At 41.1% G+C, this 22,769-nt stretch overlaps 1 protein-coding gene across 1 annotated transcript in view; it reads left to right on the top strand.

Moving 5' to 3' along the window:
- The window catches only part of LOC126210434 (uncharacterized), a 196,928-nt gene that overhangs the window by 111,487 nt on the left and 62,672 nt on the right, over nt 1-22,769 (top strand). The window contains exon 13 of the mRNA XM_049939667.1: nt 11,784-12,177. Coding sequence (XP_049795624.1) covers nt 11,784-12,177 — 394 coding nt within the window. The remainder of the gene's footprint in view (nt 1-11,783; nt 12,178-22,769) is intronic.

Below are 22,769 nucleotides of genomic sequence, written 5' to 3'. Positions count from 1 at the left end.
CAGACAGTTCAGAATCTTTTGTTGTGTCATTTACCTGTAAATCTGTACTTGGACATAATCCTTCAAAACCATTTTACTAGCATCAGCTATACTTAGCTACTTGCAGTTATATGATTTTAATTATACCAAAAATTTTTGGTACAACATACATAATCTAGTGAGTTTTTTGTATGAGTGTAAGGCTATAAAACACTGCCTGACAAAAAAAGTAAAGCATCCAGATTGGATGTCAGTGTAACTTCATACATTTACACTCCATTGAATGGTATGTAAATGATCACAAATATTTTATGGAGACTGTATTGTACAGACAATTGATTCTGGTTAGGATCTGTCCATCATTAGGTCCATAGTACCAAATAAGAACAAAAATACATATAATAAAGTGTGAAACATTAAGGTATGTAGCTGTTACATGAAAGGACATTAAATGCACCATGTCTCATATTAATGTTAGAAAGTATTTGCAAAAAAAAAAATCAGCTATTCATTTCCATAATTAGAATAATAATGATATATATGATAATTGTTATTCCAATTATGCATAGGCATAGCTGAGACAATTTTATACGTACTTTTTAACATTAATAGGAGATGTGATGTATTTAGTGTCTTTTCATGTAAAAGCTATGTACTTTGATTAAACAATGGAAAATCCAGGATGGAATGTAACAATACCAGGAAGGATAGTTGATACTCACCATATAGCAGAGATGCTGAGTCGTGATAGGTGCAACAAAAAGATTCACACAATTATAGCTTTCTCCCATTAAGGCGTTTGTCAGCAGTAGACACACATACACACACGCACACACACACTCACGCAAACCCAACTTGCACATACACCTGCAGTCTCAGAGAACTGAAACCACACTGCGAGCAGCAGCACCAGTGCATGATGGGAGTGGAAACTGGGTGGAGGTAAGGAGGAGGCTGGGGAAGGGAGGGGGAGGGATAGTATGGTGATAGTGGCGGACAGTTAAGTGTTGCAGTCCAGATGGAGGGCAAGAGAGAAGGTGTGGAGGGGGGAGGGGGTACATAGTGGAAAGGAGAGAAATAGAAAGAAAAGAAAGTAAAAGACTAGGTGTGGTGGTGAAATGACGGCTGTGGAATGCTGGAATGGGAACAGGAAAGGGGCTGGATGGGTGAGGACAGTGACTAACTAAGGTTGAGGCCAGGAGGGTTACAGGAACATAGGATGTATTGCAGAGAAAGTTCCCACCCGTGCAATTCAGAAAAGCTGGTGTTTGTGGGAAGGATCCACATGGCACAGGCTGTGAAGCAGTCATTGAAATGAGGGATATCATGTTGGCAGTATGTTCAGCAACAGGGTGGTCCTCTTGTATTTTGGCCACAGTTTGTCGGTGGCCATTCATGTGGACAGGCAGCTTGTTGGTTGTCATGCCTACATAGAATGCAGCACAGTGGTTGCAGCTTATCTTGTAAATCACATGACTGGTTTCACAGGTAGCCCTGCCTTTGATGGAGTAGGTGATGTTAATGACCGGACTCAAGTAGGTGGTGGTAGGAGGATGTATGGGACAGGTCTTGCATCTAGGTCTAAGAGACATGAGGTAAGGGATTAGGAGCAGTGGTTGTGTAAGGATGGACGAGTATATTGTGAAGGTTTGGTGGACAGCGGAATACGACAATAGGAGGGGTGGGAAGGATAGTGGGCACGACATTTCTCATTTCAGGGCACAATGAGAGGTCATTGAAACCCTGGCGGAGAATGTAATTCAGTTGCTCCAGTCCTGGATGATACTGAGTTACGATGGGAATGCGCCTCTGTGGCCAGACTGTGGGACTTTGGGAGGTGGTGGGAGACTGGAAAGATAATGCACAGGAGATTTGTTTTTGTTCAAGGATGCGAGGATAATTACAGCCAGTGAAGGCTTCAGTGAGACCCTCAGTATATTTTGAGAGGGACTGCTTGTCACCGCAGCTGCAATGACCACGGGTGGCTAGGCTGTATGGAAGGGACTTCTTGGTATGGACTGGGCAGCAGTTGTTGAAGTGGAGGTATTGCTGGTGCTTAGTAGGTTTGATATGGACGGAGGTACTGATGTAACCATCTTTGAGGTGGATCTCAACATCTAGGAAGGTGGTTTGTTGGGTTGAGTAGGACCAGGTGAAGCAAATGGGGGAGAAGTTGTTGAGGTTCTGGAGGAATGTGAAAAAGGTGTCCTCACCTTCAATCCAGATAACAAAGATGCCATCAATAAATCTGAACCAGGTGAGGGGTTTAGGATCCTGGGTTTTTAGGAAGGATTCCTCTAGATGGCCCATGAATAGGTGCCGTGCGGGTGCCCATAGGCCTACTGCAGATTTGTTTGTAGGTAATTCCTTCAAAGGAAAAGTAATTGTGGGTGAGGATATAGTTGGTCATGGAGACTAGGAAGGAGGTTGTTGGTTTGGAATCCATAGGGCATCTGGAAAGGTAGTATTCGATAGCAGTAAGGCCATGGCTATTAGGAATGTTCATGTACAGGGAGGTGGCATCAATAGTGACAAGCAGGGCGCCATGTGGTAAAGTGACAGGAACTGTGGAGAGTCGGTCAAGGAAATGGTTAGTATCTTTTATATAGGAGGATAGGCTCCAGGTAATAGGTTGAAGGTGTTTATCCATGATAGCAGAGATTCTCTCAGTGGAGGCACAGTAACCGGCCACAATGGGGCATCCTGGGTGGTTGGGTTTATGGACTTTAGGAAGCGTGTAGAAGGTAGGAGTACGGGGAGTGGTATGGGTAAGTAGAGAGATGGACTCTGGGGAGAGGTTCTGGGATGGGCCTAATGATTTGAGTAGTGACTGGAGATCTTGCTGGATTACTGGAATGGGATCACTTTGGCATGGTTTGTAAGTGGAAGTATCTGACAGCTGATAGAGTCCTTCTGTCTCGCAATCCTTGCAGTTCGAAACAACAGTGGTGGAGCCTTTGTCTGCAGGTTGGATTATAAGGTCGGAATCAGTTTTTAGATGGTGGACTGCAGTTCTTTCTGTGGATGTAGCTGAAAGCAAGGGGAAACTATGGCCGTAATTTTTCCCGAGGGCATGCAGCTTTACTGTATGATTAAATGATGATGGCATCCTCTTGGGTAAAATATTCCGGAGGTAAAATAGTCCCCCATTCGGATCTCCGGGTGGGGACTACTCAAGAGGACGTCGTTATCAGGAGAAAGAAAACTGGCGTTCTACGGATCGGAGCGTGGAATATCAGATCCCTTAATCGGGCAGGTAGGTTAGAAAATTTAAAAAGGGAAATGGATAGGTTAAAGTTAGATATAGTGGGAATTAGTGAAGTTCGGTGGCAGGAGGAACAAGACTTTTGGTCAGGTGAGCACAGGGTTATAAATACAAAATCAAATAGGGGTAACGCAGGAGTAGGTTTAATAATGAATAAAAAAATAGGAGTGCGGGTAAGCTACTACAAACAGCATAGTGAACTCATTATTGTGACCAAGATAGACACAAAGCCCATGCCTACTACAGTAGTAGAAGTTTATATGCCAACTAGCTCTGCAGATGATGAAGAAATTGATGAAATGTATGACGAGATAAAAGAAATTATTCAGGTAGTGAAGGGAGACGAAAATTTAATAGTCATGGGTGACTGAAATTCGTCAGTAGGAAAAGGGAAAGAAGGAAACATAGTAGGTGAATATGGATTGGGGGGAAGAAATGAAAGAGGAAGCCGTCTGGTAGAATTTTGCACAGAGCATAACTTAATCAGAGCTAACACTTGGTTCAAGAATCATAAAAAAAGGTTGTATACATGGACGAATCATGGAGATACTAAAAGGTATCAGATAGATTATATAATGGTAAGACAGAGATTTAGGAACCAGGTTTTAAATTGTAAGACATTTCCAGGGGCAGATGTGGACTCTGACCACAATCTATTGGTTATGAACTGTAGATTAAAACTGAAGAAACTACAAAAAGGTGCTAATTTAAGGAGATGGGACCTGGATAAACTGACTAAACCAGAGGTGGTAGAGTGTTTCAGGGAGAGCATAGGGGAACAAATGACAGGGATGGGGAAAAGAAATACAGTAGGAGAAGAATGGGTAGCTCTGAGGGATGAAGTAGTGAAGGCAGCAGACGATCAAGTAGGTAAAAAGTCGAGGGCTAATAGAAATCCTTGGGTAACAGAAGAAATATTGAATTTAATTGATGAAAGGAGAAAATATAAAAATGCAGTAAATGAAGCAGGCAAAAAGGTATACAAACGTCTCAAAAATGAGATCGACAGGAAGTGCAAAATGGCTAAGCAGGGATGGCTAGAGGACAAATGTAAGGATGTAGAGGCTTATCTCACTAGGGGTAAGATAGATACTGCCTACAGGAAAATTAAAGAGACATTTGGAGAGAAGAGAACCACTTGTATGAATATCAAGAGCTCAGATGGAAACCCAGTTCTAAGCAAAGAAGGGGAAGCAGAAAGGTGGAAGGAGTATATAGAGGGTTTATACAAGGGCGATGTACTTGAGGACAATATTATGGAAATGGAAGAGGATGTAGATGAAGACGAAATGGGAGATAAGATACTGCGTGAATAGTTTGACAGGGCACTGAAAGACCTGATTCGAAACAAGCCCCCGGGAGTAGACAACATTCCAGTAGAACTACTGATGGCGTTGGGAGAGCCAGTCATGACAAAACTCTACCATCTGGTGAGCAAGATGTATGAGACAGGTGAAATACCCTCAGACTTCAAGGAGAATATAATAATTCCAATCCCAAAGAAAGCAGGTGTTGACAGATGTGAAAATTACCGAACTATCAGTTTAATAAGTCACAGCTGCAAAATACTAATGCGAATTCTTTACAGACGAATGGAAAACCGGTAGAAGCGGACCTGGGGGAAGATCAGTTTGGATTCCGTAGAAATGTTGGAACACGTGAGGCAATACTAACCTTACGACTTATCTTAGAAGAAAGATTAAGAAAAGGCAAACCTACGTTTCTAGCATTTGTAGACTTAGAGAAAGCTTTTGACAATGTTAACTGGAGTACTCTCTTTCAAATTCTGAAGGTGGCAGGGGTAAAATACAGGGAGTGAAAGGCTATTTACAATTTGTACAAAAACCAGATGGCAGTTATAAGAGTCGAGGGGCATGAAAGGGAAGCAGTGGTTGGTAAGGGAGTGAGACAGGGTTGTAGCCTCTCCCCGATGTTATTCAATCTGTATATTGAGCAAGCAGTAAAGGAAATACAAGAAAAATTCAGAGTAGGTATTAAAATTCATGGAGAAGAAATAAAAACTTTGAGGTTCGCCGATGACATTGTAATTCTGTCAGAGACAGCAAAGGACTTGGAAGAGCAGTTGAACGGAATGGACAGTGTCTTGAAAGGAGGATATAAGATGAACACCAACAAAAGTAAAATGAGGATAATGGAATGTAGTCAGATTAAATCGGGTGATGCTGAGGGAATTAGATTAGGAAATGAGACACTTAAAGTAGTAAAGGAGTTTTGCTATTTGGGGAGCAAAATAACTGATGATGGTCGAAGTAGAGAGGATATAAAATGTAGACTGGCAATGGCAAGGAAAGCATTTCTGAAGAAGAGAAATTTGCTAACATTGTGTATAGATTTAAATATCAGGAAGTCGTTCCTGAAAGTATTTGTGTGGAGTGTGGCCATGTATGGAAGTGAAACATGGACGATAAATAGTTTGGACAAGAAGAGAATAGAAGCATTCGAAATGTGGTGCTACAGAAGAATGCTGAAGATTAGATGGGTAGATCACATAACTAATGAGGAAGTATTGAATAGAATTGGGGAGAAGAGGAGTTTGTGGCACAACTTGACAAAAAGAAGGGACCGGTTGGTATGACATGTTTTGAGGCATCAAGGGGTCACAAATTTGGCATTGGAGGGCAGCATAGAGGGTAAAAATCATAGAGGGAGACCAAGAGATGAATACACTAAGCAGATTCAGAAGGATGTAGGTTGCGGTAAGTACTGAAAGATGAAGAAACTTGCAGAGGATAGAGTAGCATGGTGAGCTGCATCAAACCAGTCTCAGGACTGAAGACCACAACAACAACAACAAGGTTAGTTTGCATGTTGAGGGATTTGGGGAATAATGGTGAGGCAAGGTTCAAGGTTAAGAAATTCTGGAAAGTTAACAGGGGTTGGTTTGGAGGCAGTGGGGGTAGATACGGGTTGGTTGGAGGAGTGAACTGAGTTAGGCAAGGTTCAATATTGGTCTTTGGTTGAGTGTGATTGGTTGGGTTGGTGGCGGAAATGTGTTTCCAGTGTAGGGACTGGGAGAAGGAGAGAAGATCTTTAACTAGTACCGCATGGTTGAAGTTGGGAGTGGGGCAAAAGGTGAGGCCTTTGGAAAGGACTGATATTTCTGTGGGACTAAGGCTTCTGGAGAAAAGGTTCATAATTGTGATGCGGATCTGTTTGGGTTCTGGGTTCTGTGTGGTGGTGGGAGGGAGTCTTGGAGGGTGGGGTAAGTGTAGTAGATCTGCGAGGCAGAGTTTTTCAGCTGTGAGGGGGCATGGGGGAGGTTTGGAGGTTGTTGTAGAAGTGGTAGAGAGTGGTACTCTGAGGTGGGAATAGAAAGTGAGCAGGTTGGAGAGCTTTTTGAGGTGGTCTTGTGCGTGTTGCTCAAGTTCCTGCAGGGCAAGAGTTTTGGTGTGTGTTATGGGTTCCAGGAATTTGGGATTATATAGCAGGAGAATTTTGAGAATGGAGAGAAGGTACTGCAGGGAGGAATGGGCTTGGTTGATACAGTTTTGCAGGACTGTGTTGGTGAGGGCTAAGGATTGGCAGTATCTGAACAGGTGAAGGTCATTGTGGAAGGAATGGTGGCAACAAGAGATGGGTAATTTTCTTAAATCTCTCCTGTCCTCTTTCTTCCCCTTCAACTCTTTTGCTGAAAGAAGGAGCAGCTGGCTCCAAAAGCTTGCTTAAGTTAAACCTTTTGTGTGTGTGTGTGTGTGTGTGTGTGTGTGTGTGTGTGTGTGTGTGTGTGGGCGCGTGCGCGCGTGCACGTTTTCTCCTGCCACTGCTTGATGAGTAGACTTTTTTGTCTATCCAATTACATTATACTTGGTTATGTGTATTTTTTTTTTCTTCGATACAGCAGACTTGGTGATGGTCCAACCCTAGACTGAAACCAATCATCTCTAATAAAATATATAATGAAAATGATAGTTGTTACTCACGATAGAGTGCAGGTGCTGAGTTGCTGAAAGGCACAACAAAAAGACTGTCTGAAAGTTAGCTTTTGGCCAAGAAGTCCTTTGTCAAAAGTAGACAACACACACACATGCACACACTCATGCAAACACAACTCCAGGCATATGACCACAGTCTCTGTCTGTCAGAGCTGGCTCTAGCTGTGGTCATGTGTACGTAAGTTGCATTCACATGAGTGTGTGCATGTGCGTACATTGATTACTTTTGACAGAGGCCTTGTTGGCTGAAAGCTGACTTTCAGACAGTCATCTTGTTGTGCCTTTCTGCAACTGTGCATCTCCACTATATGGTGAGTAGCAACTGTCTTTTTCATTATATTGTTACATTCCATCCTGCATTTTCCATTGTTTGATTTCTAATAACATATATTGATACATCTGTGTATTGCATAATGCAGTTCTTAATCTAAATGATTAGAATTGCAATTCTCTGCAAAAGGTGGAATGGCCATCAGAGTGCATTAATTGTGTTCATGTTTAGTGTTGTTAGAAGGCGTGGTAGGATATATAAGGGGATGAACAGTGTCAGATGTTCAGTGACAACTGTGAAGGACACAGAGATGCTGCATTCTCATGTGAAAAATCATTATCAGCAGCTGACAGAGTTTGAAAGGCGCACCACTGTAGATTCCCAATTGGCCTGCGTGTCGAATAATGCAATATGTAGAGTCACAGTGCATATGAATTTAACAGTGGCCCATCATTGGACTGTACGTGAACATTAAGGTACGCATACTTGTTATCAAGCTTTCTGTCGACTGTGTCTGGCCACCACAACAGAGGATCGCCATATCGTGCACCGAACACCTGCCATCTGAGAACAAGTAATGGAGCCCTGCAACACTCTGCATCATCCCAGACTGTTGGTCAGAGACTAGCAGCAGATGGACTAGGGAATTACTATCCCATGTGTAGACTGCTGTCAACAACACAACATAAATGGCTCCATTTGTAGTGGTGCTATAACTGGGAAGCATGGAATATTGATGAATGAAATCACATTGTGCTCAGCAATGAATCACAGTTCTGCACTACCCCAGACGATGGTCATCAGTGAGTATGATGGTGACATATTGGGAGGACTCATTCTTCCAATGTTTTGAAGAGGCACAGCAATGTTATGCTGGCGTCATGGTATTGTGAGCCATTGGGATGGCTCAGATCTTGGTGGGTAGTGATTGAGGTAAGAAGACAGCTGTTAGTGATTGAGGGAACTCTGATGCCACAACAGTATAAGAGTGTACCTCCCCCCCCCCACCCCCCACCCCCCACCCCACCCCAAAAAAAAAAAGAAAAAATAAATAAATAAAATTATTTTTTAAAAGCTACACTCCTGGAAATGGAAAAAAGAACACATTGACACCGGTGTGTCAGACCCACCATACTTGCTCCGGACACTGCGAGAGGGCTGTACAAGCAATGATCACACGCACGGCACAGCGGACACACCAGGAACCGCGGTGTTGGCCGTCGAATGGCGCTAGCTGCGCAGCATTTGTGCACCGCCGCCGTCAGTGTCAGCCAGTTTGCCGTGGCATACGGAGCTCCATCGCAGTCTATAACACTGGTAGCATGCCGCGACAACGTGGACGTGAACCGTATGTGCAGTTGACGGACTTTGAGCGAGGGCGTATAGTGGGCATGCGGGAGGCCGGGTGGACGTACCGCCGAATTGCTCAACACGTGGGGCATGAGGTCTCCACAGTACATCGATGTTGTCGCCAGTGGTCGGCGGAAGGTGCACGTGCCCGTCGACCTGGGACCGGACCGCAGCGACGCACGGATGCACGCCAAGACCGTAGGATCCTACGCAGTGCCGTAGGGGACCGCACCGCCACTTCCCAGCAAATTAGGGACACTGTTGCTCCTGGGGTATCGGCGAGGACCATTCGCAACCGTCTCCATGAAGCTGGGCTACGGTCCCGCACACCGTTAGGCCGTCTTCCGCTCACGCCCCAACATCGTGCAGCCCGCCTCCAGTGGTGTCGCGACAGGCGTGAATGGAGGGATGAATGGAGACGTGTCGTCTTCAGCGATGAGAGTCGCTTCTGCCTTGGTGCCAATGATGGTCGTATGCGTGTTTGGCGCCGTGCAGGTGAGCGCCACAATCAGGACTGCATACGACCGAGGCACACAGGGCCAACACCCGGCATCATGGTGTGGGGAGCGATCTCCTACACTGGCCGTACACTACTGGTGATCGTCGAGGGGACACTGAATAGTGCACAGTACATCCAAACCGTCATCGAACCCATCGTTCTACCATTCCTAGACCGGCAAGGGAACTTGCTGTTCCAACAGGACAATGCACGTCCGCATGTATCCCGTGCCACCCAACGTGCTCTAGAAGGTGTAAGTCAACTACCCTGGCCAGCAAGATCTCCGGATCTGTCCCCCATTGAGCATGTTTGGGACTGGATGAAGCGTCGTCTCACGCGGTCTGCACGTCCGGCACGAACGCTGGTCCAACTGAGGCGCCAGGTGGAAATGGCATGGCAAGCCGTTCCACAGGACTACATCCAGCATCTCTACGATCGTCTCCATGGGAGAATAGCAGCCTGCATTGCTGCGAAAGGTGGATATACACTGTACTAGTGCCGACATTGTGCATGCTCTGTTGCCTGTGTCTATGTGCCTGTGGTTCTGTCAGTGTGATCATGTGATGTATCTGACCCCAGGAATGTGTCAATAAAGTTTCCCCTTCCTGGGACAATGAATTCACGGTGTTCTTATTTCAATTTCCAGGAGTGTATATATTTTCAAGCTGTTTACAAAACAAGCTTACCCCCTTCAAAATACTCTCCATTACAACTAATACATTTGTCCCACCAGTGCTTTCATCATCTTTAGAAATGGCTGACAACTCCTCCCTCATTTTTTCTGGACTTCTTCAGTGTTGTTAAATCAGTGTCCTTTTGTGTCCCTTTTCGTGAGTGGAAATAAGAAAAAGATGAACGGATCCAGGTCAGGCAAGTAAGGTGCATGGGGCAGTGGAAGTGTGCCATTTTTAGCCAAAAACTGCCTAACAGAGATGGCTGTGCATGCAGGTGCATTGTCATAGTGGAAGAACCAGTCTCCTGTCTGCCACAAATCGGGTCTCTTTTGACAAAGACTGTTGCGTAATCTTCTTTAAACTTCCAAACAAAAGGCTTTATTGACAATCTGGATTGGGGGAACAAACTCGGAAGAAACTATGCCCTTGGCATCAGAAAAGCAAATCAGCATTGTTTTGATGTTTGATTTGACCTGACATTTTTCTGGACGGGGTGACGATGATGTCTTCCATTGGTTTGACTGTTGCTTTGTTTCTGGGTCATAACCATAGCACCATGACTCTTCAGACTCTTCATACCTTTGAAAAAAAAAAAAAAAAACAGCTGTAACTGATGCAGATTTTCTGTCAAAACATGACGTGTTTAAACTCGATGTTCTCTCTGATTGTCAGAACCCAAGCAAAAAACTTGGCAACGACGCTTTTCATTACCAAATCTTCCATTAAAACTTGCTGAACCAAGCTCCGAAATAACCCACTAATCTCTGACACTAGATCAGTTGTCTGTCGACAGTCTGTGAGCACAAGTTCTTGATTTTTTTCTATATTTTTGTCGATACGAGCAGCTGGTGGATGTCTAGAATGAGGTATGTCATCAGTGAACATGTCAACATTTTTAAATCGAGCAAATCACTTGTACCCTTGAGTTTTCCCTTAGTGTCATGTTGGTTAGCTGTTTTCAACACTAAAACAGTTTCAGCAACTCTTTTACTGACCAGTAAACAAAATTTCACAGCTGCATGTAGTTCACATAAACCCACCATAACAAAAAGAAAACAAGAACAAAACAGTGCTAGCAGAAACAGTCACTATAGATGAACAGAACGAGCCAGGTCGACAACAGAGGTGGCTCTGAACTGGCAATGACATGTGCTATACATGTCTAGCAGCAGTAATTCGTACTACACGAGCTCCGCCCATGGCAATGTTATTCCGGTTTTCCTTGGGTACCCCCTCATATGTCACATATGTCCTGCACTCTCATGCAACAGTACTATGGTGCCATTTTTGAACAAGACAATTTTTGTCCACACCTGGCATGTGTCTCTTTGAACTGTATGGATTTTATTGACGTATTCCTGTGCCCAGCAAGATCTCCACACTTTTGTCGACAGAATGTGTGTAGACCAGCTGAGTTGTAAACTCTGTCCGAGTGCTGCTATTCGAGATATCGAGGACAGTTAGAGTAGTTGTGGGGCAGCTTGCCTCAGGAGAGGTACGAAATCCTTGTAACACCCTTCCTGACTGAATCAGTGCATGCATCTGGGCCAGAGTTGGTGCAATGTAATACTGATAAGTACGCCCATACTGCCAGTTTTTTAGTAAATTTGACACAATTTTTTAATCACTGAAATGACATCATACAACCTCCCAAACCATGAAGTTTCCATTTGTTTCCTCCTCTCCTTCTGGGTGCTTCACTTTTTTTGTCAGGCAGAGTATTTTATATTTTAAAAACATCGTACTTTAATGAATGTTGTATAAATGTTGTTTGTGTGGTATCTTTCTACAGATAAGACTGTACCGTGGCCTTGCCGTCAGATTTGTGAAGAAATATGGCAGCAAGTGTCTCTGCCTGAAATTTGCAAACAAGCTACCTGCATAACAGAGGAGACACTAAGCATGCTGAAAACAGAAGTACAACACAGACCACAGATTGGTCTGCATGCGTGGGCAAAGTCTAGACTTACACAATCCTTCAGTTGTACCAACCTCTCGGAAATGAGGAAGTCAGTATATTTAATGTGGAAAGAGCAAAAAGATGGTACATTGGGTTTGAATGAAATATTTGGAGATGCTATTTGTAGCATGGGATGTAGACTGGTTGAATTTGAGCACGAAAGTGTAATGAATGAGCTAGTTACGCAAGTCGCTTCTCTCCTGGATGCAGCTGAAGAAGAAATGAGGTACGATAAGGTTTCTAATAAGTTGTTCCTGTTTGTAGTTATTCATTAACTTAATTTTCTGTCATCATTTTTCAGAATGTGGCAACAATATTAAATAGAAAACACTCTCCTGATTTTCTCCAAAATATTATTCATTTTGTCACAAAATAGCTTTCAGTTTAGCAGGCCATCATCAGGTGACAACTGAATGTCACAACAATGATAAAATGACATGCTGCTTAGACAGGTATTACTTATACTAACACCAAAGATACACAAAATGGTGAGATATTAATTGAACAGATGGGAAAAAGGAAATTTTATTTTTAAACTGCTGTTAAATGCAAAGATTGCTTTCCATTTTTTGTTACTTGTGACGATTTCTGTATTAAATAAAAATATAATAATTTTTTAAACAATCTGTATGTGATCCTTTTATGTATCTTCTGTATGAATAACATCTTTGTAAGCTGCATATCATTTTGTCTGTTGTTGCAACATTCTGCTGTGCCTTGACAATGGCCTATGAAAGGCAAAAGCCAGTTTGTGACCATATAAAAAGTGTTTTAGAAAATATCAGGAAACTGTTTCCTATTTAATACTGTCTGTATTGATAAAGTGGAACAGTGATGACCATGGCAGCCTGAAAATAAGAAGAGGTAAAAGAAATGTGCAATCTGTGCCACTGAATTAACCTATTCACTGCATTAAATTTTTCAGAAGGCTGGACCCCATCATCTCGTGTGGTGAGGTGAATAATTAAACATTTACTGTAAATTCATAACGAAGATAGGTCAACAGTGACAATTTTTAGAACCTTACATTGAAACAGAAGGAGAGAACATAATCCATGTATGAGCAAGCCAGATTTTATGCATTCTGTGTACCTAATGACATGTACAGCTCAAAATAAACTCGTGTAATAGAGTGCTTCTAGGTGTTTTGCTGAGTTGTTATTTCCATTTTATTCACAATCTTTTGACTATCTATACAGCCATCTTCATCAAATGCTACAAGTTTTGCTGTTATGGATACTCGCTGCTTGGACTCCAACAAGGCTAGTCTTGAGTTCAGGTAACGAACAACTGCATATCTCGTAGAATTTAAAGGAGATGGCTGGATCAGTTGTTGAAATATTGTAGATAAAATGCAAACAACAGCTTGGCACAACATCTGGAAGCACACTATTAATTATTCAAGCTGAGTGAGCCTCCAGAGACCACTTAAACTTGTGTAAATTGTCCAGCATAACCTAGTGGTAGAAATGGGTCACCTTACTCATGACCTTCCATCAAGCTCTTGGCAAATGTTACATTTTCTTGTACACTTGGTGATGGTAAACAGCCTCCTGAAATACATAATATAGTGAACAGATCAATTTGGTAGCTGAGCTTGAACATTACTATTCTCACTGTGTGTATCAAAATGAAAACTTGGATATTCAGGAATCCAGCCGGATGTTCGCATCGCTCTCGCACGATATTTCAACAGCGTGCCTCACTGTCTTCTTCAGGTGCTACCTGAGACAGCTTCGACAAAGGCAGGCTCAGGTAGCACCTGAAGAAGACAGTGAGGCACGCTGTTGAAATATCGTGCGAGAGCGACGCGAACATCCGGCTGGATTCCCGAATATCCAAGATGTCAACAGATCGCCGGGAAAGCATGAAGAATTACAAAATGAAAACTGTTGATTTGTACCACAGTTATGAACACTCATTAAACTGTAGATCCACCTGTAAGTGGCTGGATATGTCAACTCAGTGGTTGCAGGAAGCCAAGATTGTACTACTTCCAGTAGCACCATGCCTAGTGAAGCAATGGTGTTGAGCCCGAATGTTGTGTTGTGAACAACTTTACCTTACACTATCTGTCCAAAAAGTTCTGAGACTAATTTTATTCCTGGCGTACAAGCGATGTCAGTGCAGTGACAACCATGGCAGCTTGAACTAACAATTACAAACAACAACAAAATCAAACAGTGGGAGGTCTAGGTTGGAATATCAAAAATATTATGAAAAGGATAGTTTGCTAATCACTGTTGAGTTGCAGACAGACACAGTTGAAAGACTGTTACACTTTGCAGTATTTGGCCAAAGCCTTCTTCAGAAAGGAAAAAACACATATGCACATGTAACGGAACATATTAAAGGCTTTACTTTAATGAAGTATGCGATCCCTTCCAAATTCAACCAGTATTTATGATTATAGAAAAGTTATTGTGTATGTTAACAATGATTGCACAACATGTCTCCATAAACAGTCAACCCATTAAATTATACTGAATAACTGACCCACACAAAAGTTTATATCACTTGATCACTGATACAGCAAATGTCATCATGAAAAACACTAAGTTTATCTTAAATAATTAGTATGAAGTACGAAAAATAGTGGCCAACTTAAGTATTTTGGATCTCCTTAAATAAAAATCACCCAGTGAAACCTATTTGTTCACTAGGAGCGTTTTCACTCAGTATTCACGTAATCAATCCTATTTTAGACGAAAACCAATGTAATTCTTAATAATTCATGTTACTTACTTATTTATGCAAATTAGAGAAGTCAGTTGACAAACTTCTAAAAAACGGCCTTTTTGTAACAAAGAATTATTCTGTCAAGTCAACAAATCTGTCTGTCATTTTAATAACATGTTAAATTATGTCACTCGATGCAAATTAATAACTTTTCTGCACAAATTATGATAACAGATGTACATGTGACTTATAAACTATATCTCTTTTTAGTAGTTCTTTGACAATGTTATAAATACAAGCAGCAAGAAGGGTCGAAAAGCAGTCGGAGGCAGTAGGGCAGTCGGAATGTCACTTTGGTGAAGTGTGTTTCTGTGTTATTGTTTGGCAAAACAATGCAAAGAACATGTAAAGGAAGTACTACTTTGTGTTGTGTTATGGTCTTTGGTGGACAGTGGAATTAATATGGCCACTAAAGTAATAAATATTTGATATTTACATATGTGTTGGTTTCGCTCGTTCTTTATCATCAAAAGCACATGAAAAACACGGGACCTCATGTGTTTACCCTAGACAACCAGATTTAGAGCCAGCATCAGCAACGAGACACAGCAGCGATCCAGCAAGCAGCAGCGATTACTACAATACAATACATTGTAATGGCGCCAACCTAACATCAAGTGCTAACAAGCTCCGTAAATTGGAGTGAAATAGTGCGTTTACAGCAATTAGCAAGATATCAACGACTTAGGCGGACAATTTACAAAAGTGGGGGCTCGTCCGGGATCTTTAAGTGCATCGATGATAATAGTGCAGCGATAAATTTCGTAAGTGCTTGGCACTCCAAAAAAAATTTATTTGTGCATTGTGGCAACAGTGAAAATATGTCAAAAATAAATAAATAAATAAAGTGTGTTTGTGCGACTACGAAAAACTATCATCACACCGCTCGGAAGATTAACGTCTGGATTATGTCAATGGATTTCATCAATCAAGACTTCAGCTTCAATAAAACCGAATATAAGTGAAGAAAGCCAACAAGAACACCGACCACGACATCATAGCATAGACATAAAGCAAGGTATTTTGTTGTTGTTGTCATTTAAAATAATTAATTGTTAACATGTCTCTACCTGAGAGGGATGAGATCGTAGGAAATGTAAAAATTGAACCAGGGGGTGGTGAACAATTAAACTTAACAGAGTGGCTAGCAGGGTTTGCAAGTCAAATAAGCTCGCAACTTAAACAATCAAGTGAAGAAGTACGTTTGGATTTTAAACAATCAAATGAACAAGTAAGTTTGAAACTTAAAGAAAACACAGATAGACTGGATAAGTTAAGTTTTGATTTTAAACAATCAAATGAACAAGTAAGTTTGAAACTTAAAGAAAACACAGATAGACTGGATAAGTTAAGTTTGGATTTTGATCTATTAAGTACTCATCTCAATGAGAAGTGTGAGGAAATTAAAACTACCCTCAGTAAGAACACTAGCGAACAGTTGATACACTTCAGAAAAGAATTTCAAGTTAAAGTTGAAAGTTTAAATGAAAACATACAAGCGAACACAGACAGCATTGCTGTCATCTACAACAGAGTAGATACTGAAGCTAAAAGATTAGATCAGAGAATAGACAAAACATCAGAAAACCTTCACACTAAATATACACAATTGGAGGACACATTGATGTCCAAACAAACGATTTACAATCAAAATACAATGTATGGGCACATCCAAGTGAAATGCTTTCCTGGTGAAAATCTGCACCCTATTGACTTTATTCACCAATGTAAAGATATGTTTGTTGTAGGAATGTCAGATAACATAAAAATTAAGTTAGTAAAACGGTTTCTAGAAGGGGAGGCCCTATCCTGGGCAAATGAGAATAATGATTCTTGGAATACATTTGAAGAGTTTGAAGCTAAATTTATCTGTAAATTTTGGTCACAGTCCATACAAGCCAGATTAAAGTCAGAATTTCTAAATGGACCAGTGTATAAAGGGAAAGTAGGGGGAATGCAAAAATTTTGCAGAGACCAATTGAAAAAACTTGCTCACTTGAATAACTCTTTTGATATTATGACACAAATTGATGTTTTAAAAAGAAGATTACCAGAGAGACTGCAGTGGGAATTGGTCCATGGACCAGACGATTCAATGGAAGAGTTCCTGAAATTTGTAGATAGATTAGATAGGGCCTTGGAAAGAGAAAGTAACCAAAGTTTTGGCTCTGGCAACAACCAGTATGGGGGGTGGAACAGGAATGTAAATAGAGATTATTATGGGAGGAGAGACTTTGAAAATTTTGGAAATAATGCTCCAAATAGGGGAGATAGGAGATATGAAAATGATGTCAGAAACAATACACAGGAGGGAGGATGGAGGAGAGATAACAGGAATGATAGAAATAGGTATTGGGGAAGAGAACAAGATAGAAGGGGGTTTGTTGAAACTAGTGAACAAAACGACAACTACAAACGGACAGACCGAGGAAACCAGCCGGGAAACGGTGGACAGTCCCACTAGATGTCCGTAGTTTTGGGGCTAGACAATATTATGACAGGACAACACATAACCGAAACTGGAAAAGGAGAGGATACAATGTAAAGAGTAAATACCATGAAAATACTGAAGTTGTTAGAATGAATAAATTAGAATTTAATAAAAGGTTTTGGGATACTATGAGTAAAAGTGATACAGTTAATAAAAACTGTGTTCAAGCACAGGTAGTTAGTGAAAGTGCAGAAGTTGAAGGTATTGCAGAGTTCCATAGTTGGGCTGAAAAAGATACTGGTGTTAATAACAAGTCAGACACACCACAAATAGAATCTATTTTGGGGGGTTTATTTGATAAGAAGGGGGATGACGAAGTGTTTAATGGAGCCAAAGACTCAATTGCTGAGATTCAGATACATAGGGGGGAAACTGAAGATGGGGTTGTTGTTGTGGAGGAGGAGGAAGAAGTAATAGAGGGACATTTAAATAATGATCCTAAATCAAGTGATGTTATTGATGAGAGTGTGAAGGAAGAAATAAAAGTATTTGTAGAATTGAAAAGTGATTATGTGGTAAAGGTAAGTGATGTGACAAACATGGGTAATAATGAGGTTAATTTAAGTGAAATGCAGACTAGGGAATGTGTATCTGAGGAAAAGCTAGTGCCTATTGGGAACTATGAAACACTAATCTATGAGAATGACAATAATAATAATATTAAAGAAAATATAAAGGGATGGAATGTAAATGTGTGTTTTCAAGAAAAAGGGGAAAAGTTTTTAGAAGTTTTGTGGAACAACTATGGGAACTGTATAAAGAAAGATGCCTTTTGGAAAGAATTAGCAAAGGTAAGTGCAACCTTGTATCCTATATGGTGGATAAGAATCCGTAGTGGACTTTATAAAAAATGGGGTGAAAACAATAATTTGTTGAGTGGCAACACAGTGTTAAGAGGAACAGATAAAAACAAAGGTTTATATTTAAATGTCAATGCTTTGCAAACAGAGAGGGATGTGGCTAAATGTAGGAAAGAGACATTAGACTTAGGAACTAAAGGAATTGAAAATGATCTATTGTTTGAAAATACTAAAATAGACAAAGATGTTGAGCTAGGTTGTCCATATGTTAAAGTAAACAATGACATTGGTCCATTTGAAATAAAAGAAAGCCCACATCCTAATGCATATAGACTTATCTTTCCCAGATCAAGAAGGTTATTTGGACTAAGAAACATCACTGAATTGAAACCATATAAACATGATTAAGCACATTTCCCTGTTTAAATACAGTTACTTACCCATTTTCCATAAAGCATGTGATCAGCAAAGATTTTTACTGGATGTGTCAAGTAGCAACTACCACTCATACTACAGACCCTGGAAAAGTTCCAGATTTCTGAGAGAATGTTTTTATATTTTGATTGTCACCATTGAATATTAAATTTGGAGACATCTTCTTTACTTGCAAGGGGCAAGTTTAACCATGCACCCAAAGAGGTGACAAACATTTATTACTTTCTTTTTGTATTGTTGAATATGGGACATGATTGCACCAAATAAAAGACAATGTAAAAATTGTTGTGCAAGACCCATCATTTTGTTACTATTCTTTTCTTAGGCATAAGATTTGTGTACAATTTTCTACAACCAATCAGATGTTTACCAAGTTTGATGTTTGTGTTATGTTGTGACCAAATTAAGTGTGCAATTTTGGTATTAATATGTTCTTGTACTATCTTGACTATGTGTCTCAATGGGAGACAAGTTTTTTAAATATTTTCTTTTTTTTAAATGCATATTATATTCATACATGTGACTTCTCTAGTGTTTATGTTTATATATCATGTCCATACTTATAATTATGTTCTTTGTTTTCATTTCCTTTATGTGGCTCAAAACGAGCAGACAGTTGCAAAATTGTGCTATGGACATCTGACCTGTCCATCTATGTAATATATTTATGTTCCTTCTATTATCTTGATTAATCTGTGACTCAATGAGAACTGACTTTGAAATAATTTACATATATTTTTTATATATCTTAAAATCGCATGTGATATATTTGTGTCTGTTTCTGATCATTTTCCATGTGGCTCACTGGGAGCAAAGATTAACAATTTTTTTACTTTCATATATTACTAAATATTTTCATTATGCTGTCATACTGAGAGCCATAACACAAAGTGCATTTGAAACAACACAACTAAAATATTTCCAGGAAAAAGTCATTTTGAAACTGTGTAGCGGTCACTGTAGTACTTTTCCAAATTTTAACCATTTGACACATTTTTCCTAGTCGGCTAATATCATTAACATTCTGTAAATGATATTACCCGAGGGGGGTATTGTAACGGAACATATTAAAGGCTTTACTTTAATGAAGTATGCGATCCCTTCCAAATTCAACCAGTTTAACGAGTATTTATGATTATAGAAAAGTTATTGTGTATGTTAACAATGATTGCACAACATGTCTCCATAAACAGTCAACCCATTAAATTATACTGAATAACTGACCCACACAAAAGTTTATATCACTTGATCACTGATACAGCAAATGTCATCATGAAAAACACTAAGTTTATCTTAAATAATTAATATGAAGTACGAAAAATAGTGGCCAACTTAAGTATTTTGGATCTCCTTAAATAAAAATCACCCAGTGAAACCTATTTGTTCACTAGGAGCGTTTTCACTCAGTATTCACGTAATCAATCCTATTTTAGACGAAAACCAATGTAATTCTTAATAATTCATGTTACTTACTTATTTATGCAAATTAGAGAAGTCAGTTGACAAACTTCTAAAAAACGGCCTTTTTGTAACAAAGAATTATTCTGTCAAGTCAACAAATCTGTCTGTCATTTTAATAACATGTTAAATTATGTCACTCGATGCAAATTAATAACTTTTCTGCACAAATTATGATAACAAAATGGCTCTGAGCACTATGGGACTCAACTGCTGTGGTCATAAGTCCCCTAGAACTTAGAACTACTTAAACCTAACTAACCTAAGGACATCACACACATCCATGCCCGAGGCAGGATTCGAACCTGCGACCGTAGCGGTCGTGCGGTTCCAGACTGTAGCGCCTTTAACCGCTCGGCCACTCCGGCCAGCTATGATAACAGATGTACATGTGACTTATAAACTATATCTCTTTTTAGTAGTTCTTTGACAATGTTATAAATACAAGCAGCAAGAAGGGTCGAAAAGCAGTCGGAGGCAGTAGGGCAGTCGGAATGTCACTTTGGTGAAGTGTGTTTCTGTGTTATTGTTTGGCAAAACAATGCAAAGAACATGTAAAGGAAGTACTACTTTGTGTTGTGTTATGGTCTTTGGTGGACAGTGGAATTAATATGGCCACTAAAGTAATAAATATTTGATATTTACATATGTGTTGGTTTCGCTCGTTCTTTATCATCAAAAGCACATGAAAAACACGGGACCTCATGTGTTTACCCTAGACAACCAGATTTAGAGCCAGCATCAGCAACGAGACACAGCAGCGATCCAGCAAGCAGCAGCGATTACTACAATACAATACATTGTAATGGCGCCAACCTAACATCAAGTGCTAACAAGCTCCGTAAATGGGAGTGAAATAGTGCGTTTACAGCAATTAGCGATATCAACGACTAAGGCGGAACCATTACACACACAAGCAAGCACACCTCAACACACGACTGCTATCTCCACCCATTCTGGAGATAGATTCTAGCCAAAGTGCCTTAAGACAGTGATCATGTGTGCTGAGATGTGCTTGCTTGTGTGAATGTACATGTTGTTTCCCTATTGAAGAAGGTTCTGGTCAAAAGCCAGTGTCATCATAACTGCCATCTGCTTCACATCTGCTTTGCAGCGAGCTACATTAATTTAAGTATTAACTGTATTTTTCTTACTTTTCACTTCTTCTTCCATGTGTTTTTGCTTTCAGGCAGCTTTAATTTTCGAGTACTAATAATATTGTTCCATAGATTTTGTAGTTTTTTTTAATACAGCTGTAGTGCCAGTAGCGCTAGTGTTTGTTTTGAATACAGTCCAGAAACAGGTAGTGCTTATTTTCATTGTTTTCAACAAGAAGTGTCTAGTAACCACAGTTTAGCCAGCTGTCTGCCGCATTTAGTGAATCAGCAGTCTAGTTAAAAGTTGATTAACTCTCTACAGTAAATTGTTGACTTCTTAGGATGGATAGGATGTGTGACTGCTGTGTACGGATGCAGGTGGAGCTGGCCACTGTTCGCGAACAGCTGAACGTGTTCATGGCTGCAGTCAGCCATCTTCAGGCTGCTGCCTCAGAGTGTAGTGGCAGTGGGGAGTCTGGTACGTCACATGGTACACCCCAGGTGTTACATGCTTCACCCACAGTCCCTGCTGTCGAGACATCTTCACGGGTACCGGGCGCGATTGGGCCACCCTCTCCCCAAGGGGAATGGTGGGTTCAGCGGCGTTCGCGGCGCACGAGCCAGGGGGTCAATGTGGAGGCTGGCCGTGTGGCATCGCACGCTCTGCCTGTGAGTGACATGTTGCCACTCCTTCAGCAAGGTCCGAGCAGGCACATGGGGGAAGGGGTTTATTAGTGATTGGGAGCTCCAATGTTAAGCAGGCGATGGAGCCTCTTAGGGAAACAGTGGAAAGGTCGGGGAAGAAGGCCAATATTCACTCTGTTTGCTTGCTGGGGGGGTCTCATCCGAGATATGGAGGAGTCCCTTCCATCGGCGATAGAGAGCACTGGGTGCATCCGACTGCAAATTGTTGCTCATGTCAGCACCAATGACTCATGCCGTCTCGGTTCATCCTCAGTTCATACAGGCGGTTGGCGGAGTTGGTGAAGGCGGAAAGCCTTGCTCGCGGGGTGGAATTTGAGCTAACTATTTGTAGTATCGTTCCCAGAACTGATCGCGGTCCTCTGGTTTGGAGCTGAGTGGAAGGCTTAAAGCAGAGGCTCAGACAATTCTGCAGATATCTGGAATGCAAATTTCTTGACCTCCGCTATCGGTTGGAGAAATGTAGGGTCCACCTGAATAGGTCAGGTGTGCACTACACGCAGATGGCGGCTACAAGTGTAGCGGAGTACATGTGGAGCGCACATGTGGGTTTTTTAGGTTAGAGAATTCCCTCCCTAGGCCCGGCAAGACGCCTCCTGAGATGCGACAAGGTAGTGGTAGGCAAAACGCAACAGGGAATAACAATATTAACATGGTAATAGTGAACTGCAGGAGCGTCTATAGAAAGGTCCCAGAACTGTACTCATTAATAAACGGTCACAATGCCCATAGTACTAGGGACAGAAAGATGGCTGAAACCAGATGTAAACAGTAATGAAATTCTAAACACAGATTGGAATGTGTACTGCAGAGGCAGGCTGGACCGTGAATGGCGAGACGTGTTTATAGCGATAAAAAGTGCAATAGAACTGAAGGAAATTGACGGAGATCCAAAATGTGAAATAATTTGGGTGAAGGTCACGGTTAAAGCAGGCTCAAACATGGTGATTGGATGTCTCTATAGGCCCCCTGGCTCAGCAGCTGTTGTGGCAGAGCACCTGAAGGAAAATTTGGAAAGTATTTTGAGTAGATTTCCCAACCATGTTATAGTTCTGGGTGGAGATTTTAATTTGCCTGATATAGACTGGGAGACTCA

The sequence above is a fragment of the Schistocerca nitens genome, chromosome 10, assembly GCF_023898315.1.
Source record: "Schistocerca nitens isolate TAMUIC-IGC-003100 chromosome 10, iqSchNite1.1, whole genome shotgun sequence".
NCBI lineage: Eukaryota > Metazoa > Arthropoda > Insecta > Orthoptera > Acrididae > Schistocerca > Schistocerca nitens.
This window is presented reverse-complemented; position numbering and strand designations above follow the sequence as displayed.